General features: G+C 36.5%; 1 protein-coding gene and 1 long non-coding RNA gene across 2 annotated transcripts; one reads left to right on the forward strand and one right to left on the reverse strand.

Annotated features, from left to right (window-relative positions):
* Positions 1–135: 135 nt before the first annotated feature.
* On the reverse strand, positions 136–16726 carry cpxm1b (carboxypeptidase X (M14 family), member 1b). Its single transcript, XM_067457133.1, has 13 exons — positions 16069–16726; positions 14223–14332; positions 13672–13811; positions 13490–13574; positions 12395–12545; positions 11816–11904; positions 10741–10864; positions 3634–3830; positions 2931–3110; positions 2489–2783; positions 1456–1595; positions 1230–1332; positions 136–1087 (listed from the first exon to the last, which is right to left on the reverse strand). Exons 1-13 carry the CDS (start codon positions 16643–16645, stop codon positions 777–779), a joined length of 2502 nt encoding a protein of 833 aa, XP_067313234.1. The 5' UTR covers positions 16646–16726; the 3' UTR covers positions 136–776.
* Positions 16222–21154, forward strand: LOC137092728 (uncharacterized). Its single transcript, XR_010908332.1, has 3 exons — positions 16222–16337; positions 20367–20494; positions 21025–21154. It is a non-coding gene; the product is annotated as an uncharacterized lncRNA (long non-coding RNA).
* The last annotated feature ends 384 nt before the right edge of the window (positions 21155–21538 follow it).

The raw sequence follows: 21538 nt of genomic DNA on the forward strand, positions 1-21538 counted from the left end.
TCTAAAAACGTATTTATTTATATTTCTATAATTCTCTGCCATTGAAATCTCCAAAAGCACCACAGCGCTATCTGTTGGTTAAACCGAGGAGACCGTGTGAGTAACGTCCACAGTTTTGGATATAATTAGGCCAAGTTCATTCATTTATTTTACTTCGAGAAATATTTTATTACACAAGTTTAATTATTTACAAAAGATTTCCATTTCACCTGGATCTCTGTAATTAGGCTACTCGCATGGTATTACTATGTTTGTCATATTGAGGTATGTTGGTTTTTGTGTGTTTATCTTGATACCTTAAAAAACAAAATATCCAAGTGTTTGTATGAGCATTATAAATAACTCTTAAATATATATTTCAGAAGATATTAGCTCTCGTTGTCTTTCAAGGTTAAAATGAAATATAGCAGACAAAATATAAACACTAAACAGCTGAAGAAACTATTTGACAAAACATCAGTTCCAGACTAAGATGTTTTGCACATCTATGCACAAATGTGTGTACATTTGCATAAAACAAAACAAAAAAAAAACGTTAGAAATAACGTGTCTAGTATAAAAGTATAAAACAGCTTTTTGAGACATTTTTTGTGTGGAATTTAATTTACACTGAATAAAGTATCTGCTCCTTCAATGTATAATACACAATGTATGTTGCCACAGAAAAGGCCAACCTACGTACAAGTGCATCTAAATTGAATTTGCCCCATACAATACAATGATACAGTTTCATCCTGAACTTGGCCAGCAAAACAGGTCAAAGGTTAAAGGTCAGTCTAGTTTTGGGCCCCCCTAGCCCTGCGCTGCTGTGACGCCCTGCGTTGGTTTATAAGCTTAGTACTGGCACGCAGCTTCCGTATGCGCAGCTGGTGTAGTCGGAGCTGCAGGTCTTTGGGAATCTTGCCGCCCTTGGCCAGGATCTCTCTCAGCCTCTGTTTTGGTGTCTTGGTAAGGCGGAAGTCACAGATAGTAGGGAAATGCATGTACTCGACCCTGCAACTTCGAGTGGCTGGGAAATATCCCTCTGCGGTCACTGTGACATCATAGTCACCCGGGTTCAACAGACGCCAGAAGTCCCCATCAAAAGCTGAAAAAAGATAGAAGAACCATTTTATTTCTATTTTTAAAAGATTTTAGTTTTATGTGAACAAATGAGACCGTTTAAAATATTTGGCTTTAAATCCAAGTAATGTGTATTTGATCATTTTATTTATTTTGAATAGCATTACCTGATCTTATGTGATGGTCGATGTCATCCACTTTAATGATGGCATCAGCGATGCCGGCGTCAGTGTCTTTGTCCCTAACTACTCCTTTGATTCCTCTGTGCACCTGTTGACGAATAAATGCACTGTTTCTATTGCTTTTCCTGACACTGGCAGGTGTTTAGGCCTGCATGATATCGTTAGACAAATTTTTAGTGGCTGTTGGGTTTTTGTATGCGATATGTTGTACCTGCTCCATGTAGACAAGGAGAGATTCTTTATTGTTCTCCCATTCTATAGGCAGTTCACTGGCATGAGGGAACTTATCACAGGACAGCTCCACGGTCACCTCAAAACAGTTGGTGTGCAGGTAACTGAAGTCATTCATACCTACACAGGTCATATGAGACACAGGTCATATGAAGCATTAAAGGGTAAGTTCACCCAAAAATGAAAATTCTGTCATTAATTACTTACCCTAATAGCGTATCAATTCATGTTTCGGATCACGTGTCAAACTGCCAAACTGCTGAAATCAAGTGACATTGGCGATCCGAATCCTGAATCGATACGCTGATTCATAACCGTTCTAATCTTTGTTTTGAAATTGTCCCATCACTATATAAGTCGTTATTTTTTTGGGGGGGGGGGGGTGTTTGCACACAAAAACTATTCTCGTTGCTTCATATAATTATTGTAGAGCCACTGTAGTGAGATGGGCTTTGTAACGACGTCTTTAGTGCCTTTTATGGGTCTTTAAAGAGAGTAAATGACATTAGTGTCAATGAAGGCCTTTCTGAGCCATCGGATTTCAACAAAAATATCTTCATTTGTGTTCCGAAGATGAACGGAGGTCTTACGGGTGTCATCTTACAGATGAAGGTGAGTAATTAATTAATGACAGAATGTTTGGGTGAACTAACCCTTTAAATGCATTCAATCAGGGTCAGTATTTACACACACTACAGTTTGAAAGAAAAATCTCTTCTGCTCACCGAGGCTGCATTTATTTGATCAAAAATACAGTAACAACTAATATTGTAGTATAAAATAAAATATAATTTCATATAAAAATATAAAATATATATAATTTTAATTTAAAGTAACGTTTTTCAATGTGAATATTTAGAAAATGTTATTTATTTCTGTAATATCAATATCAATATCAATATCAATATATATATATATATATATATATATATATATATATATATATATATATATATATATATATATATATATATATATATATATATATATATATATAGAGCAGCAGTACTCACTGCCTGGCACAGTGTGCCAGTTCGCTCCATTAATAATGTTATTGTGGCGAAGGAAGTCCTCATTGTGACAGGGCCTTCGGTCTGGGTTGGACATCACATGGTTGGTGCTGGCGTAAACGGTGGCCAGCCAGCGGAAAAAGCTGTTATCGGGGGTGGGCGTGTGCTCTTTAGGGGCCCAGTCTTTCGTCATGTCAAACGGGTACGTGACCACCAGCTCTCCTCCATGCAGGTTAGCGCTGAGAACAAACGGTATAGTCTGCATCCAACTGATGACGGCTCTCGTTTCTGGAGCCACCTTCAATATAAATACCAGAATAATGTGATTTATTTAAAATTTATAATGGCCAAATTACACGAGAACGATAATTTAAAGTTGTTTAACGATGGGAGGGATGTTTTAATCAGTGAGATCCCATATATGAGCTTTATAGGCCTACTTTACCATAGCGTCTTCTGAAGTGTAGTGCTCTGGAATGGGAAAGTAGTGATTGATTAGTTTAGACTGGTCTGTTTCTAGCTCGATGGCATCCCACATCACTGTGTTCAGATCTGCAAAGTTGTGATTCATGTCAATGCCTTCATAACTATAGCGACCCAGTGCCCACCCAGCCAGCTCTGAACCCTGTAAAACAAAACACGTTCACAAGCGTTATAAAGTCATTGATTAAATTAGCTTTTTTGTTTAGAATATTTAAGATTGCTTGTAAAGATACAATATAAACGTTATTTAGTGTGCAATGAATAACGTTATGATGGTGACATGATATGAATAACTACAGTTTAATCATTTAGGGTTAGTAAGATTAGGACAGAAATTAATAGAAATTAGGTATTCCACAAGGGCACAGTACATTGTCTAAAAGTGACAGTAAGACATTTATAATATTACAAAAGATTCAAATAAATGCTGTTCTTTTTTTTCTTTATATTCACGAAATATAGTTTTAACATAAATATTAAGTAGCTGTTTTTGACATTTATAATAATATCAAATGAGCATCAAATCAGCATATTACTAAAAATGTATGCAGCCTTGATAAGCATTAGAGATTTATTTCAAAAATATTAAAAACATCTGAGCGGTAGTGTGTTGGTAGAGAAACATTTTGGAAATGCCAGAATATTCCTTGCTTTCCCAACTCTACCTTTTGGTAAGCCATTTCATAGCCATCTGGGTTCATCGAGGGCAGAAGATGGATGCGTGTCTCCTTGACTAGATGAACTATGCGCTGATTACCGCGTTTGTACTCCTGGCATATGTACTCCATCAGGTTGAGCAGTAGTTCCCTCCCAAGCACTTCGTTTCCATGCATGCCGGCCACATAGCGGAACTCAGGTTCACCTGCAGGGGGAGCCCAACTGTTTTTAGTTGGTCATGCTTCTTCACAGAAATTAGTTTAGGTGTGTGCAGTTATTAGGAGCATTATGGTACTTCAGTATACAGATGTGGGGCTCTGTTTTGAAGAACATTTGAACTCCATGCTTTGCCTAGATTCCTCCTCCTCTATAGAGTGTGCTAACAGAGGTGTTTGAAATCTGGCACCCTCTCTCTAGCAGCTCAGTGAGGCAAAAATCTCTGTCTGTTAAATGTTTTGTTTTCAAGTTCAATATTTTTCATAATTTGCCAACATTTTGTTTTAAACTTTTCAAAAAAAATATCCAGTGCTGTCAGGTGGGGAGAACAAAAAAAAGGCAAAAAAGATTTTACTTACTGTCCTTTACAAAAGTGCAACCAATATTCATATAAAATTTCGCTTTCACACTATTGTTTTTGCTTTATCGGCAGTGGACCATTTTCCCATTTCCAGGATTCTTAGAAGTGGAAGTAGTCATAGTTAGCTAAATGTCAATTATGATGAAACTAAAAAATTTGTGAGTATGGCCCTATACAACATCATAAAGGCCGGAATTCCTTGTATATGCATGTGCGTACATCAACCAGAACTAGAGCAAGAGGTTATGGGAACCCTCAGCAGCGCTGTCATTTGGTTTTTAGACCACAAAATCAACAATCTTTCTAAAGAAGTGTGTTTTTGGTTGCGAGGGAAAGATAACGTTGTTCAGCTTCCCAAATAACTCAGCATTAAGGGAACAGTGGATGCAGTTTGTTTTTCTGGAAGAGTTGTGCAAGTGTTTGTGTTTTTCCCAGTCATGAGTCGAAACCGCAAGCGGTGAGTGAAACTCCATCAAATGTCTGTTTTGTTGGAAATCGGTGCATAAGTGCATATAATGTAAAAAACAAGAATGTATAGGGAATCGAAAGTTATCCAGGGAGTGTGTGTATGTGTGTTGTGTGTGCTCCGCCCACTGCATGCCTTCACGAGTTTGGCTATTTTTGGAAAGAATCGGTACAGCGTTTTTTTTAAATAAATATGATAAACTAAAGAATCTTCAGAGATATGAAGTATGCAATACTACTCTATAGGTACTCAATAATAACATGAGACTGGCGGAAACGATGTGTTTTTATGCCCCCTTTAATGTATTTCACAAATTAAATTTTTTGATAGTTGGGATACTGAGAGACAGTGAGTAGCATTCAGTAGTTTACCATTATGTAAAATGAAAACGATTTTTCTGTCCGAGTCTTGATCCATGTAAGTTTACCACTTTAAACATTTGTGAAAAGTATCTATCATGCATTTCTTTTTGATGTAAAACTGGTGGGGGAAAATGCTTTTAAATGTGGTAAAACATGATCTACACATTTGAGACTCTTAGATAGCTTGCTAAATTATAAAAATGAATCTGTAGTCAACAGTTTCTGTCTTCAGAAAACTATGGCCCTGTATGACAGGGCAATACTTTGCATGATATATAATGACAACGAAGGATTGAGGGATTCATGGCCTTTTTCAATCATACTATCATGGAATTTTGGATACAGTTTAGGATGCATTGAAAAAACAGGCACATTGTGCCATTTTTCTGAATTTTTAAGCAAAAACAGGACATAGCTTATGTGCAGCAGCTGCATCTGTGCATATCTTACCAAGCTCAGCTGATTTATTTCTATAAATATTGATTCGGCTTGCAGCTTGCTGCCTCTTTGTCAGTCAAGAGGAGCACAAGTTGTGTCTGTTTTGACAGCAAAACTGAACGTCATTAGGTTCAGGTCCTCTGCAAGGTTAAATCCCCCTCCTCTTTCTCTGCAGTATTTGGCTAACAGTTGACCCATTCAGTCTCAGAAATCTGGCTCACGTTAGCCTCACTAAGAAAATATCACCCATCCCGCCAAAGAGAAGGAATTTCCAGAGGAGTAACTAACTGAACTTTGACCCCCCCACTTGCAGAGCAGAGCATTGATATGCCATTGATTTAAATACAGGCAGGAAACGCATGAGTCTGGAAACCCCCGAAACAACAAGCGACTCATTCGTATTGAGCGTGCAACCAAGAAGATTATACACCCATCAGACAGAATAAGAACGTCTCCTTTCCTGTGCAGAGCACAGCAGTCATGATAAGTCAAGTAAAACATTCTCCATAGAAATGTTTTTATTTACAAATAACTTCAAATTCAGTTCTTTATTATTTGGTTTTATTGATTTGCTTCTTTTAGTCAATTTAATTTCAGTCTATTTTTTTTGAGTCAAGTCACCTTTATTTATATAACGCTTTCTACAATACAGATTGTTATAGAATGATTCAATAACACACACCAAGTTTAATTCTGCCACTCTTAAAAGAAAATGGTGTCATTGTTCTTCTGAGGTTAAATTCAGTGTTAATTCAGTTCAATTAAATAACTGTGTAAAGATGATCAAATATGAAATAAGATCAATTCATCTATAAAGCAGCTCTGTAGTAAACTGTGCACTGAGCACTGGAATGGCCTCTCTCAAATGACATATTTGTGAGTGTGTTTATGTATTTCAAGAGATAAAATATACTGTTTTATTACTAATTCATTGTTTTAAATTGTACCATCATTTTCAATTTAGGTATCATTAATTTGCAGGCTTGATTTCATCAAGGCTGCTGAAAAAGTGTTTGGTCACTGTTGTGCTCATTTCATCTCTTTAAATTACTATATCAAAACCGATTTGTAAAGGCTAATGGTTAATTTAGGTGGAACTCAGACAATGAGTTATGACGATGTGTTATGAAAAAGGGTTTATGACAATATGACATTTAGGTGTGTTAAGCCCTATTCGGACGGTATTAGTTTTAGGGGTAATGTTATTTAAATACTGGATTAATGCAAATTCTTTACACTGGTCTGTAGAGAAGAATTGCTTCTTGATATCACATGCGCAAACACACAACAACAAACCACTGGAAAACACTTGCCAAAGTCTTGTTCCTCCATCTAAAATGCAACCAAAAATTTCTTCAAGCACCTCCATACTTGAAAATCATGGGAAACTACCTCTAAAGGGGTGGTTGCATGCAATTTCACTTTTTTAAACTTTAGTTAGTGTGTAATGTTGCTGCCTGAGCATAAACAGTGTCTGCAGTTACAGCGCTGAAAGTTCAATGCAAACAGAGATATTGTCTTTTAAAGTTATGGCAGTTTATTGCCTACAAAAAAGGCTGGTTGGACTACAACAAGCTTCTTCCTGGGTTGGTGGCATCATAAACCCTTGCTAGTCACCGCAGATGTGACTTCTGCCCGTAATGTTAAGAGGCGTGGCGTTTCCGGACAACCTGTGCTTGGCACTTCAGCCAATAAAAATACAGGAAACTTAATTTGGCCATCTAACCAATCTAAGACCATTGCATTTTTCAGAGGGATGAGCTTCATAGAAGCAGAAAGCAAACGAGCCGCTCAAAGGACAGTGGAGACAGCGGTGTGGAATAAAGGTCAAATATAAGAAAAATACGGCGTTAAAAAAAAAAAGTATTAATACATGTTATACTGCGCCCCATAAACACAAGCAAGCCTAGAAAAAAAACATGGAACCACCCCTTTAAACAGGAAATGACTGAATATTATGAACATATACTGTATAATTACAGCTGGTCTATTCGCACAGGATAAATATTACCTGAGCATTACCTAAATAATCGTGAGCATTACCTAATTTCTCCGGACCTTTTTACAGAAGGTTAAAGACATTTTCCATAATGATTACTGAGATGGCACATTCAGACAGGATGAAAATCACTGAGAAGTTCTGGTAATAATTACTTTACCTCTCCACGTAAAACTAATAGGGCTTTATTACTGTCCAAATAGGGCTTTATTCAACCTCAGACATGATGCATGTGGCTTTTAACACTAGAGCATACAAATACACTTTCATACGGTTCTCATTTAAGAAGCACAGCCAACATAAAGCTAATCTATTTCCAAAGAGGCCATAACTTGTGGATTCTTGTAGACTGGCATTTCTCCACTGTGCCCGGAGAGACTTTAGATTAATCAAGTCAAATTTCCTTTTAAACAGAATCGCCACATGCCTTGACCCACTTGTGAAATGCTCTATGGTTTTATAACACCGGGTGAGGTTATTTCTTCCCACTTTCATTCTCTAGACATTTTCTGAGGTCTGCCGCCATGGCCTTCTGCGATTGCATCCCTGGCTCCAGCCTGCATCATGAGTGCTGGCAGGAGATGAGTAAACCACTGCCAGAGCTGGCAGCCTCTCTCACCAAGGAACCAATCTCTAACCCACAGGCCAATGCAAACACTAGAGTTGCCCAGTGTAAATAGACAGGGCAAATCAGACTGAATGAGAGTGAGTGAAAGAGAGGCAGAGGTTTTATGAGCTAAGTTCCAATTGCTCTTGTTACAGCATACAAACTGATAGATGCAACCTAGTTGAATCTTGCCCAAAGAAACCCAGATTAACCCGTTAACCCAGATTTCAGCCATGGTAACTTCAATTATTCACAAAATTCCACATACCCTTTGTTTGTATATGTTTATTTAGTTCAACATATTTTACCATGTTTGAATCCATTGAGACTTTCCACAGATTTCCCCACCAAAATTGCACTGAAAAGTCTGCATATTACATGGAGTATTTGATAATTCTGCTTTAGGCACAAAGATTTATAACTAATAACATAAGGGCTGACGTTTGCCCTTGAATTTACTCACAAAACAAGCTTACTGATTTAAAAAAAAAAAAATTCAATATCGAACATGTTGAAAGTGAGCTGAAGACGATTGCTTTTAGCCCATATAAGGTTAGATTATTTTAAAGCAGATGAAAACTTTTAATTTCTTTGATTTATCATAAATGTTTGTAATTAAATTAGCCTTAATGCACGATTAAAGGTGCACTATGTAGTATTTTTGCAGTAAAATATCCAAAAACCACTCGGTCAGTGTTATTTGTTCAGTTGAGTAACTACAATATCCCAAATGTTTCCAACTATTTGTAAATTGTGAGAAAATTGCTATTTTAACTAAGGACGAGAGGTGTCAGCATTAGCTTCTGAGGAAGTCGCTTGTCAATTGAGTCATATCTGCGTTACCCTCGGTTTCGAGTTTTATTTTGCAGAAGCGCTTTACTCTTAGCAGTGTGAACAAGTGAAAGCACGGAGTAACATCATAACATAATTTTCATCACACTTAAAGGTGGGGTAAGTGTTATTTCAAAACCGTTTTAGAAAAAGGACTCGGGCCGAGTGGAATAACAAACTTGTAGCCAATCAGCAGGTAAGAGGTGTGTCTACTAATGATGGTGAGAAGAAAGGCTCAGTGCGCATCATTATTCAAAACACAAGACACACATAACGGACATTAGCCGAGAACTAATATACACTGGCTTTTGTTTGAATATGCACGTGTGTCATGTTCACTTGTTTGTCCATTTGCGATCGTATTGTCGCTCACTTCAGCGATGATAAAGACCCGTTCATTTCCACACCGTAATGAGCATCTGAATCTCCTCACTGTCTCAAGCGTCAGCTTACAAAATGTGTCCTACAAGTAAGATACTATACTCCTAATATATGTTTTTTTCCTCTTTTCATGATCTATATAATCCTAATCCTGTGTACTATCGAGTTGTTCATGAGAACTAGTTTGTGTTTTGTGATCGCTATAACTCTAATCTGGTCATAATTGTAATGTGTCTTCAGTTGGACTGTCATGCCCATGTACTATCGTGTTGTTCATGAGAATGGTTTGTGTTTTTGCGATTGCTATAACTCTAATCTTTTCATAATTGTAATATGTCGTTAATTGGACTGTTGTGCTATCGAGTTGTCATGAGAACGGTTTGTGTTTTTGTGATGAAAGGGGTGACTTTTTCATTAAATATTCGACCTGGATTAGTTACACACAGATTCTGCCATAGTCGTTGCCTGGGTTACGTATGTATGGGGCGGAGCTATTAAAATAGGGCCGAGACCCTTTTTGGGGGTAGAAGCGTGTTTGTTTTGGTGATTTGAAATATCAACAACGGTTTCCAGATAGCACTTACCCTCACCTTTAAATGTATCTAATATGATACATTTAATCATATTAAATGTATACTAATATGATACATTTAATCGCGGTTTGTCTCGTCAGATGCGCTGCTGTCTCGGGATGAGATCCTCAAATTGTCCCACAGACTTAAGAAAGTACTAAAGTGCAGAACCGGCCATGATAAAGATTAAGCTCCTTTACATGATTAGCATACTCCCCTTCAGACTCTCTGTCCTTCAAGACTGGGTTGCACCCGAAATCGTTTTTTAAATAAAATGAAAAGCTCATATTCACTGTCCGTGTTTTCTCAGCTGACGCAGCAAATGTTTTGGAATGTTGGAGCTCTGAACGTTGCAAATTCGTGTCGCGGCTGATGTGAATGGCTTTGACGCAAAGTATTCGCATGCAAAATATTCGCTTATTCGTTTCGCTTTTTCGTTACGCGTCCGGTGTGAAAGGGCCTTTAATGTCCAATATCACTGAAATTACTGGGATTTTACACATGAAACAAAAACTAGTACATTACCAAACTAATAGATCTGTGGATTTTATTTTTACGTTATTAAAACAGAATGGCAAGAACTGTTTCGCAAGTACATAAAAAATCTACTTAAATAAGTGACGGTTTTATAAACACTTAGTTTAGGTCATCTTTTCGCGGACCACTAGGGGTCGATGGCGGACCATGTCCCGTGTCCTATTTTCCACCAGCTGTGAGGTGAAGACCACATGTCCCAAGATGCTGCGCTCAAACTTTGCGTCATCAAACCACGCATTTGTTTTGAATAGGCACCCTCCAGTGGATGGAAAGTTGCATAGTGCACCATTAAACATGTATCGTTAGTGGTAGTAGGTTAACTTGTATTTTGGGACTCAAACTCACCCAGTTCGTGTTTGCCTGGATTGTCTGAGATTTCCATCACATACAGTTTAAGGCCCATGTAGCTTTTGCCAATGGTGTAAATGCGGGTGATATCAGGACACAGCTCGGTCACAGACTTCATGAGCTGAAAGACAAATGTCACAGCTTATTCTTACATAATGTACACTACTAATGTACATTACATACATTCAATTAAAAGTGGTAGTAAAAATATTTATGTTACAAAACATTTCTATTACAAATAAATGCTATTTTTTTAACTTTCCATTCATCAAAATACTGAAAAAAAAGGAATCACATTTTCTACAAAAATATTAAGTAGCACAACCTTTTTCTAGATTTATAAAAATAAGAAATGTTTCTTGAGCAGCAAATCAGCCTATTAGAATGATTGACACTGAAGACTGGAGTAATGATGTTAAAAAGTAAGCTTGGCATCACTAGAATAACTAAATTTTTTAATATATTAAAATGGAAAATTATTTGAAATTGTAATAATATTTCACAATATCACTGTGTATTTTTGATAAATAAATGCATGCAGCCTTGTTGAGCATAAGAATCAGAGACTTAATTAACATATTTCTTTTTACTGATACCACATTTCTAAACAGCAGCACAGGAAACAAGCATCCAGGACTGGAGAATAAACTAATACATTCCTTGCATTAATCTTTCTGTGTGTATATAAATGTGTTTTTTGTTACCTGCCCGCAGGCTTGTGTCAATGTAGACACTGTTGAATAATGGCGGTCAGACTGACCACAAGTGATCTGCAAGGCAGTGCTCACATACTAATGTGACAATCTGGGAAAAGGTTTGTATTTTTATCAAGGGCTGGTTTTTAGATCATGCAGCCGTCTAAAAAGACCATCTCTGTCAATCCGCGGTGGATTGTACTAGCATGTAGGGCTCCTCACTTTGAAGAGCAATTAATTCCAAAAAGAATAGCCCATTTTACATATATGTAAATATAGGATTGAACCTATTATATCATGATTTTAATGGTCAATATGTCAGTGAGTTGCACCATTTCATGTTTACTAAGCAACAAGGCTTACTGATGCTTCCTCACCTTTCTCATCTCTTTGTAGTTATGATGTCTGAAGTCCAGTTTGTCCTTGGTGCCTTCCTCAGCTTGCCACGGGTAGATATTGTTTGGATCTTAAAACATGATGTACAGTTCATGAATATTAAGGCCTGTTCACATCAAGAATGATAACTATATAATGATAACTGTGTTGCAGGTTTGTCATCTGCTTTAAATGCTCAAGCTCTTTAATGGATTTAGATTGGCTGTCAATGTTTTTATCATTCATCATCTGGGAAAAAATGGTTCTGAAAGTTATTTTAAACATATTGTTCCTCTGTGCCTCCTCTGTTATCATTATAGTGGTGGTTGTGGACTCAACGATTTTTAGAACAACATCTTTATGATTATTGTTACAGTACTTGGTGTAAATGGGCCATTTTTGACATTTAAGTAGTACTGTTATCATTTGCATATCTAACCAGCCCTTTACAAGGACGCTTAAGAACGGTCTCTGGTGTCAGTTGCAAACACACCTCCTGAGACCAGGAGTGTAAGGTTTATGATGTGTAAAAGAAAGACCTTCCATATGTGAGATCAGTGAAAGGTTTGTGTTTGGCATACCTGGTATCTCACAGCCCATGATTTCAGCTCTCAAGCAGATGGTCCCATTCTTAAACCAGGTCTGAGGGTTAATACGTATGTATTGTGCCACCGCCGGTTCCGGCAAAACGGCCAAGACTGCCGTTTCGCTGTCCTTGTTCCCCTCAAACACCTGTTAGCATACAAGATCACTTCTGGTGAGTGATCCTATTGATACAATCCAAGTGACATTTGCCAGTGGCAGCTGGCACAGTCTATGTCCAAGGAGGGCACACGAGAGGCTGGCACAGTGCAGTCCGCAGTAGGCAGGCTATTCTTTCAAAAGAGCCGCTTAACCCTGCCAACTACTGCCAGCGCCTGCCTCCAACCTCTGTTAGTACAAATGACCCTGTGCCAGCTGGAAACTGAATGGATATAATGATGTTACAAAGATAGCAAAGCTAATATACACCAGCAGAGTTGAATGGCACAACCTACTGTCTGGAAAATGGGACTTTTTTTTAGAGGATTTCAGTTAATTGAGAGGGAAATTGTAATGTAGCCTCATAGTACTTATGCTTAATAGGGTTATATAATGAAAAAAATCAATTGTTCTACATTTTTTTCAGAGATCAGTGTTCTCTGAAAATACTGTAACTCTTAGAACTCAATTTTAAGTCCAAAGAGATTTCTTAAAACTAAGCAGCAAAAACGGCAACTTTCTGACATCATATGTAAATAACTTATTTTAATATACATTACTGGTCAATAGTTTGTAATAATTAAGTTATTAGGGCTACTATAGAAACATGGGCGCAAAATGGTGACTTCACTGTAAGGGTGTATGGAGATAGAAATGGCTCATTCTAAGCTAAAAAAAATGTAACGGTTCATTATGTAAGGTCTTTATATACCACTGAAAACATAGTTATGTATATTATATTGCATTTCTGTCAATAGATCCTCATACTACACACTACACCTTTAAATTATTTTAATTTTTCACAGTACTACTGTTTTACTGTATTTTTCTGTATGTCTTCTTTAAAAACCATAAAAAAATGATTTCAAACTTTTGACCAGTAATTGTTTATTATTATTTATTTTTTTTACAGTTAATAACAGAGAACAACCTACCGCCTCTTCTGTCCCATTCATGCATGGCTTCCATTTAATGGTGTCATTGCTAACCTGAACCTTGAAGGTTTCCACATAGTCCAAGCTACAGAATAAGAGTAAAATAATGTTAATATTGCAATTTACTATTTGTTTTAATAATGATATTATGATAGAGAAATATATTATATGATATGAAGTACCTCCATATAGAGCTGCGACCCTGTAGTATCACTGCTGTGAACCGTGTGAGCTTCTTGGCATCTACCTGTAACCATTGGTTCTGGTCTTTATACTGGGCACACCAAGCTCCGTCATAGATATCCCCATCCTCTACACCAGACTGCAAAAAACGAACATGGAATATAAATACCAAAAACCAAATATGCCATATATACTGATAAATGCATCATTTATAAACAATATTGATAATGACATACATATACACCAGTGTTTAAAAGTTTGAGGTCAGTATAATTTTTTGAATGTTTTTGAAAACATCTCTAATTCTATGGCTGCATAAAAAAGACAGTCCAATGAAATTTATTCTGGTAATGGCAAAGCTGAAATCTCAGCATCATTGCTACAGTCTTCAGTGTCACATGATCCTTCAGAAATCATTCTGATATGATTATTATCAATGTTGAAAATTTAGTGGAACCCGTCATGCATTTTCATGACATTGCACAAACAACTCTTTACCGATCCTAAACTTTTGGGTGGTAGTTTGTTATTATTCTGCAGTGTAGCCAACCTGTATGTTGAGTCGGCCCCTGTGTGGCCCCAGGCCCATGCGCTTATAAGAGGAGGCTTGAATCTGCGAGTCTTTAACTTTTAGAGACTCCAGACCCAAAGGAGGACACTCTGAGAAAGAAAATAGATATGATTTAAAGAGAAGGAAGGAAATAAGGAAAGATTTTGAGAGCAGAAGCATCATATAATTGGCTCCTTAGATTTTTGAGCCAAGTGATTTTGAATGCAATTTCCTAAAAACATTTGAGTAAAATTAGTCCATCAGATTATACAGTCAGTGCAGCTGCAGGGCAGACAGGAAACTATTGTTTGAATAGCTCAGCTTGTCCCATCTTCCAAATACTTTAGCTCTTTTTTTGGTTTGTTTTTGTATTGAACCCAAAACTGTCATAATATGAACATGGTTTGCCTCAGTCCTTCTAACCTCTGATGATTTGACAAATTTACCGTATTTATGGTTATGTATTAATTTGTAATGTATACTTGCAATAATCATCCTCTCTAAACAGGTTTGTGTTGATATAATGCCCTGGCTTAGTTTATATACAAGCTTTATGATGTTAATATTCAACAATGTGAGTGTTACATCATAACTTTTTCTTGTAAACAAAATAATTTTTAAAAGCAATACTGACTGACTAACTGCATGTGATGGACCGCATCCTGCCAGGATGTTTAGTTTATATTATTTAATTATATAGAAATGCTGCATTATGCATGCATGGTATAGACTTATATATTTCTTTGTGCAGGAAATCCTGCTCATATTGTAATTTCCATTTGCATTAACTGCTGCCGGTGGGGTTAGGGTTCATATGTAGATCTCCCAGTTAACCTTGTAAACTGTTTAACAAGCAAAAAGCTTGGATAGCATTTCTAGAAATGTCTTGTTTGTTGGTTAGCATTATTGCAGCTGACTGTGCCCTGTTGCATCTGAACTTCTATCTGGACATTATGTAAAAATGATCAGGAGAGAAAAGCACATCTGGTTCTTGTGGCGGGTGAGTCAGTCTGATGGTTTGTGGAGTCAGCATTCCTTACCAATTCATCTGAAAGTGGGGGAGATTTCCTGCCATTGCTGATGGTTAGATGGCCCAACTACTTTGACCTGGACTATTGTCCAGTTGCTCTTTAATTTTTTTATGCTCCAAGTGGACAGAGGGCTGTGGAGTGAAATGTCCCTGGGCTTGTCTTTAAGAAGTGTTTGGAGAGGATGTAAATGGCCTTCTTACACAACCACCTCCCCCTACATCTCCACAAATCAGCAATTCTGCTGTGTTTGTTTCTGCAGAGCATAAAATATCAACTGAGTAGTTGAAAAGATGAGCTGTTGCTTGTGGTGCGTCATTAAATCAATATGTTCTTGAATGTGTCTAAAGAATTCAACTGTAGATTTATATTTCTAGCAGATATTTTGTACGTCCTCATTTTTTGTCAACTTGATACACGTGGTACATGACCCAAACTGATTTTCTTTTAATTCTGACCATAGAATTCCTGCAGTTGAATATAATAGGAAAATCATGCTTTTCAGGTCTGTGGTTTGTTTGCTTAATGGAGAAAACGAGTTCACTGACTAAGTGACCCAATTGGCTTTTGAAACAGGAAAAGGACTATACAGTGTTTTAATATGACCAGAATTATGTAACAATGCTTGCAAGCATATTTTTGAACTGATAATCTGGGAGTTTTAGACAGACAGACATACTCTCCTCTCCTCGCTTTTATCATTATGATAAAATGTTTTATATTGAACAAATTATAACAGCAAATTGTCGGTGTTAAAATAATTATAAAGCTATAATTGCATGATATTAATGGTGCAATTATAAATCAGATTTCCTTACCAAACACCGGTGGTTCTTCACTTTCCTTTGTGTTCCAAACTCTGCGTTCCACTTTTTTATCAATGTTTTCATTCAGGTCCTCTGTGTGGAAGCGTACTGGGGTGGTCGTCGCCCTTGTGGCTGTTATTTTTGGCTTCACTGTTGTTAGTTTCAGGGCTTTCGTGCTCACCTCAGTCCATTTCACTGTGGGCTCCTGGGCTTTCGTGGTTCCTTTAGTTGACTTGAATGGCTTCACTGTCGTGGGTTTCAGAGCTCTGGTGGTCGCCCGGGTAGGTTTATATGTCGTGGCTTTCAGAGTTTTGGTGCTACCCTCAGTGGGTTTCAGAGTTTTGGTGGTCGCGTCAGTGGGTTTGACCGTCTTGGAGAATCTGCTTACCTTAGTAGGTGAGATGTTTCCATAAGTGCCTGTGGTCCTGTGTTTAATACGGGCTCTTTCGATTCCAGTTACAGATGTTGTCCGAGTGTCATTTAAATATGATGCAGTTGTAGCTGATTTTTTAAGAGAAGGTGAATTAGTTAGCCCTCCAACTAAAACAACCAACGTTAACAAAGATAAAAGTATAAGGGCTGGTGCCATGGTTCACTGTTTATTACCAACTGTAAATTCTTATCCAGAAATGTTGCTTTATCCGAACGCACAAACCCCGTAATGTTGCAAAATCACGCGCCACTCGAGTTGCAAAGCACACTTGAGACATAATACTGTGAATAGAGGGAGAGGGAGAGTTTGAAGGGGAAATGTGTGCAAAACACATTCCTTAGCTAGGGACAAATGATTTCGTTAAGAAAAAAAAATATATTTTGAGCATCAAGCCAAATGTAATGAATTAGTTTAACGCTTTTACTTGTGGTATTTCTTACCACACTTTTCAACTCAAAAATGTTGAAGGCTTGTAGGCTACTTCCAATTAGTTGTAGCAGCCCGCCATCTAGTGGCGATCATAGACCATACTTTTTTTTAAACCTCCCAGGGGAATAAAGTTTTAGAATTTAGTAGTTTTTTTAATGTCATTACATTATCTAGACTAGAGAATAAGAAACAAATGGATTTTGTTTTTGAAAAATATATATTTTATTCACGTTACGCTATCCTCGTAAGTGGACACTAGGACTCACTTACAAAAAAAAAAAAAAACGCCATTAAGGCCTATAGGCAAAAAAAGACATTGGGATATTTCTTTATTCACCAATTAGTTTTCATGTTTCAGGATTTTTTTTTAAAACCAAACTTTTAACAAACTTTTCAAACTGTTTAAAGGTGATTCTCAACTAAGTTATGAAAGACATAATGGAATGAATTGATATAAGCTACCGTTTTACTCTATATGGGTAAAATGGCCATACATGAGTTTTCCCATTCAATGCAATGTATCTAACACTATCTAATTTGCATAGTGATGTGTTCTTGGAGCAACATGTAATGAAAAATGGATGTAATAGTTGCCAACAGTTGCATAAAATATTAGATATTTATTTCCATATTCACTTGTTGTGTCTCTCAAAATGCCTGATAAACATGCTTTAGTCCCGGTGTCCTCTACAGTGGACATGTATGAAATCCCTGTTTTGTAATAAAAAGTCATATTTTAATTAGAAACCCCATAACATTTTCCTAAAATAATGATTTATAACAAACAATTTCAAAAGTAGTCACATTTAAATGATAATATTTAAAAAAAAATTTTTACAAAACATGATCATATTTTCATGTGAGTGCTAAATTTGATAATTTGGTCATTTTTAAAGACCAAGGAGAAGTTATTGTCCTGGTGAAAACTAAAAAACAAACGTCCTGAATGTGCTCTTTACACAAAACGTTATTTGGATACCTAGACCTTTTAGATATGTCTGATAAACTGTTATCTAACATGTCTCAGTCCTGCTTAAATGGTAATTTTGGCCTGTCCCACCTCAGAAGCTCCTGACCTTCTTGGCTGTATCCAACAATTAAAATATTAGGCTCCTTTAATATTAATTCAACATTTTATGTAAAAATTATGATTATAGTAAATATTTGTAATTAATTTTTTTAATCAATTTATTTGTCAGTTTTTTATTTTATTAAATTTTTTATTTAAGTTTGACATATGACCTAATTACAATCATAATTTAAAAAAAGTATAAAATGACATTAGGGTTTTTAAAACCCGTGCTACATGTTTGCATTTTTCTGCAAACCCTCATATAAAAATAATACAAAACTGTAGCAATTAATATTTTCTAAATATTCTCATCTTCTTCCCCTGACCGTTTGTAAATAAGAAAGTTTCAGGAAATAGCAGTTTTTAGAAACTTCCATATGGAAAATTAATAGTCAGAATATATTTGTCATGAATGACAACAATGGCGTCCTGTTTTTGTTTCCTAATGACTGTAACAACGAATAGCAAAGTAACTTGTATCCAATCCCAAACATGACGCAAAACACTTACGCCTACATTTTGTAAAGAATGCTACATAAAACATTCCACTAGATGGCGACAAAACACTGTGTATTTATTAATGTGACGTAAAGTTTGACCGCTTTAAACACGAGGACCGATATTGTGGAGTTTTTAATTACAAGGTTTTTTTTTTTGGACATGAACGAAATAAAATGTGCAAGCGGTCTTGATCAATTAAATACAATACGATATTGTTTATGCATGGAAAGATGTTATTTGCTCTAGTGACTGACTTCCATGTCCAATCTGAGCTCCCGCTGCGCTTTACTATAGTAACGAGGTTAGAGACCACATCCTCATCAATTATTAATGCATTACGCGCATCAATAAACTTCATACAACCATTTCAGAATTGTGAAAAACAGACAAACAATTTTGAGCATTTAAGCAGTTTATCATTTTATGTTCTATCAATTATTGAATGAGTGTTGTTTCTTCTTTTCTTTAAGTAATGTTTGGTCTAGTTTGTCTTTTTCATATAAATATTTCAGTGTCTTTTTACATTATAAATTAATTTAGTGCTATTATGGATTGAAGGTTAATGCAGGTAAACTCAGAAGATGGAAATATGTATTATTTGATTATAGTGATTTTTAATTTAAACACAATAGTGTCTGAAACAAGCTAAAACTAACTTAAGGTCTATAAGCTGTGGCTGTAGTTTCCTGAAAAATACAATTTACCCTTTTAACACATGCACACACCGGATGTGAGAAAAAAAAACATGAAGCTTGCATGGAAATTCCTTTCCTCAACCTGTCAGTTTCCCCCAGTACCACCTACAGTGAGGAGTGAAATGTCATCGCTTAATAGGAAACTTAACACTGCGAAATATTCATAACCTGCTCTGCTCCTTAAATATAATGTGCTATAGTGTCTGTTGTTGTGCTGGATAGGTGTTAGCATGACTTCATTGAACACTGTCTGAGGTCATCTTTACCTGGAGTACTGTGTTAACTATTCATGTCAAACCATAAGAGATGCATTTGTCAGGTGGCTGATGGTGTCTTATAGTATATGAAATTGGATTGGTACTAGAAACTGCAATGAAACTGGAAGAAAACATGCTGTATTGCTCCCAGCGGTCTGCTTGGCAATAGTTGTTGTGGTTATCGCTCTATAAATTGAGTTACTAATTAGACTTTGATTGTACATATCAATTAAATATAGCCTCCTGGTTTTTATATCAGATTGTAAACAAGTTTAGGGGTCTGAGCAATTTTGTGAAAATTATGTAAAATGTCTATGCAAAGTGTATATATATATATATATATATATATATATATATATATATATATATATATATATATATATATATATATATATATATATATATATATATATATACATACATTACATACGTATAAGACGTATATGTCAAAACCAGTCATAAGGGTACATTTTTTGATATTGGACAATATTTGGATACAACTATTTGAAAATCTGGAATCTGAGGGTGCAAAAAAATTTAATACTGAGAAAATCGCCTTTAAAGTTGTCCAAATGAAGTCCTTAGCAAGGCATATTACTTCTAATAATAGATTTTTTATATATTTATGGTAGGAAATGTACAAAATATCTTCATGGAACATGATCTTCTAATAATAATCCCAATAATATCCTAATCATTTTTGGCATAAAGGAAAAATTTATAATTTTTACCCATAATGTAATGTTGACTATTGCCACAAATAATATATATATATTATTTCTAAAAGGATATCTGGTTCCCTGCACTCTTCAGCTGGTCTGTTTTGTAAGTTCTGAAGTCATGAGAGTTTCATTAGGAGCAGGTCTGTGTGTGTGTGTGTGTGTGTGTGTGTGTGTGTGTGTGTGTGTGTGTGTCCTGTACAGTGACCCAGCAGCGGTTGTATGAGAGCTAGCAGCATGCCGCTCCTTTAATGACCTATGAGAGCTGTGGACCCAGACCATACACAGGGAACCTGAGAACCTGCTGAGCAACTTCTGTTGATCTAAGCCAGGTGAGGGGCCCACACTCCAGCCTGCAAGACAGACACAGAGAGAGAGAGAGAGAGAGAGAGAGAGAGAGAGAGAGAGAGAGAGAGAGAGAGAGAGAGAGAGAGAGAGAGAGAGAGAGAGAGAGAGAGAGAGAGAGAGAGAGAGAGAGAGAGAGAGAGAGAGAGAGAGAGAGAGAGAGAGAGAGAGAGATCTGGGGACAAGACTTTGAGTCTGTGTATGGGGAGTTTTATGGCACGATTGTTCTTTGAATTATTGATAGCTCGGTATGCTACTCTCTGATCAGTTCTTGTACATTTTATGATTCACTCTAAGTGAGTTTGTTTGTTTGCCAAAGATGTCAGATTCAGTTCTGCATCTTAACGTCTGTAATCGTAGTTATGTGTGAATTGAAAAGCTAGTGTCCTATAATAAGCCACAAAGTTTCTGTTTCACACAAAGAAGTTGAGAGAGAGAGAGAGAGAGAGAGAGAGAGAGAGAGAGAGAGAGAGAGAGCTTTTAAAGAAACACATTGACTCTGTGCTCTCATTTTCAGCTTACTGTACCACTCAAATGAACCACAATATTGCTCATACAGCAGGTGAGCTGCATCAATTCACTGGAGTCTGCCATAGAGCTCCACAGCCTGAGAAATTTAACCTCCTGATGAAAACCGCACTGTCCTGACCTAAAACCAGAGATGTGAACAACAGCAAATAAAACACAGGACATACTCTAAGTAAAGTGCCTTCAGATGTTTCTTTCATGTTCTTGTACAGCTTGATTATTTTTTTTTCCCCGGGATCTGCTCGATGTGTCCTCTCATTACCACGGTGTACTACCTGAACGCTACAGGAATTCAGAATAATAAATATTAATTCTTCCCCTCACCTGAAAAGCTAACAGCATGCTATACCTCACTGCTCAATTATTGATTTCCAGCAGGCTTATAAAAGTATAGAATCTCTGGATTGTTAAGAAGAATTCGTGGAACAGCTGGTTAAGTAAATAAAAAAGTAAAATAAAAAAGTGATGTAATTTATTTAAAATATATTAATTCATGAATGATG

This window comes from Pseudorasbora parva, chromosome 11 (genome assembly GCF_024679245.1).
Source record: "Pseudorasbora parva isolate DD20220531a chromosome 11, ASM2467924v1, whole genome shotgun sequence".
Taxonomy (NCBI): Eukaryota; Metazoa; Chordata; class Actinopteri; order Cypriniformes; family Gobionidae; genus Pseudorasbora; species Pseudorasbora parva.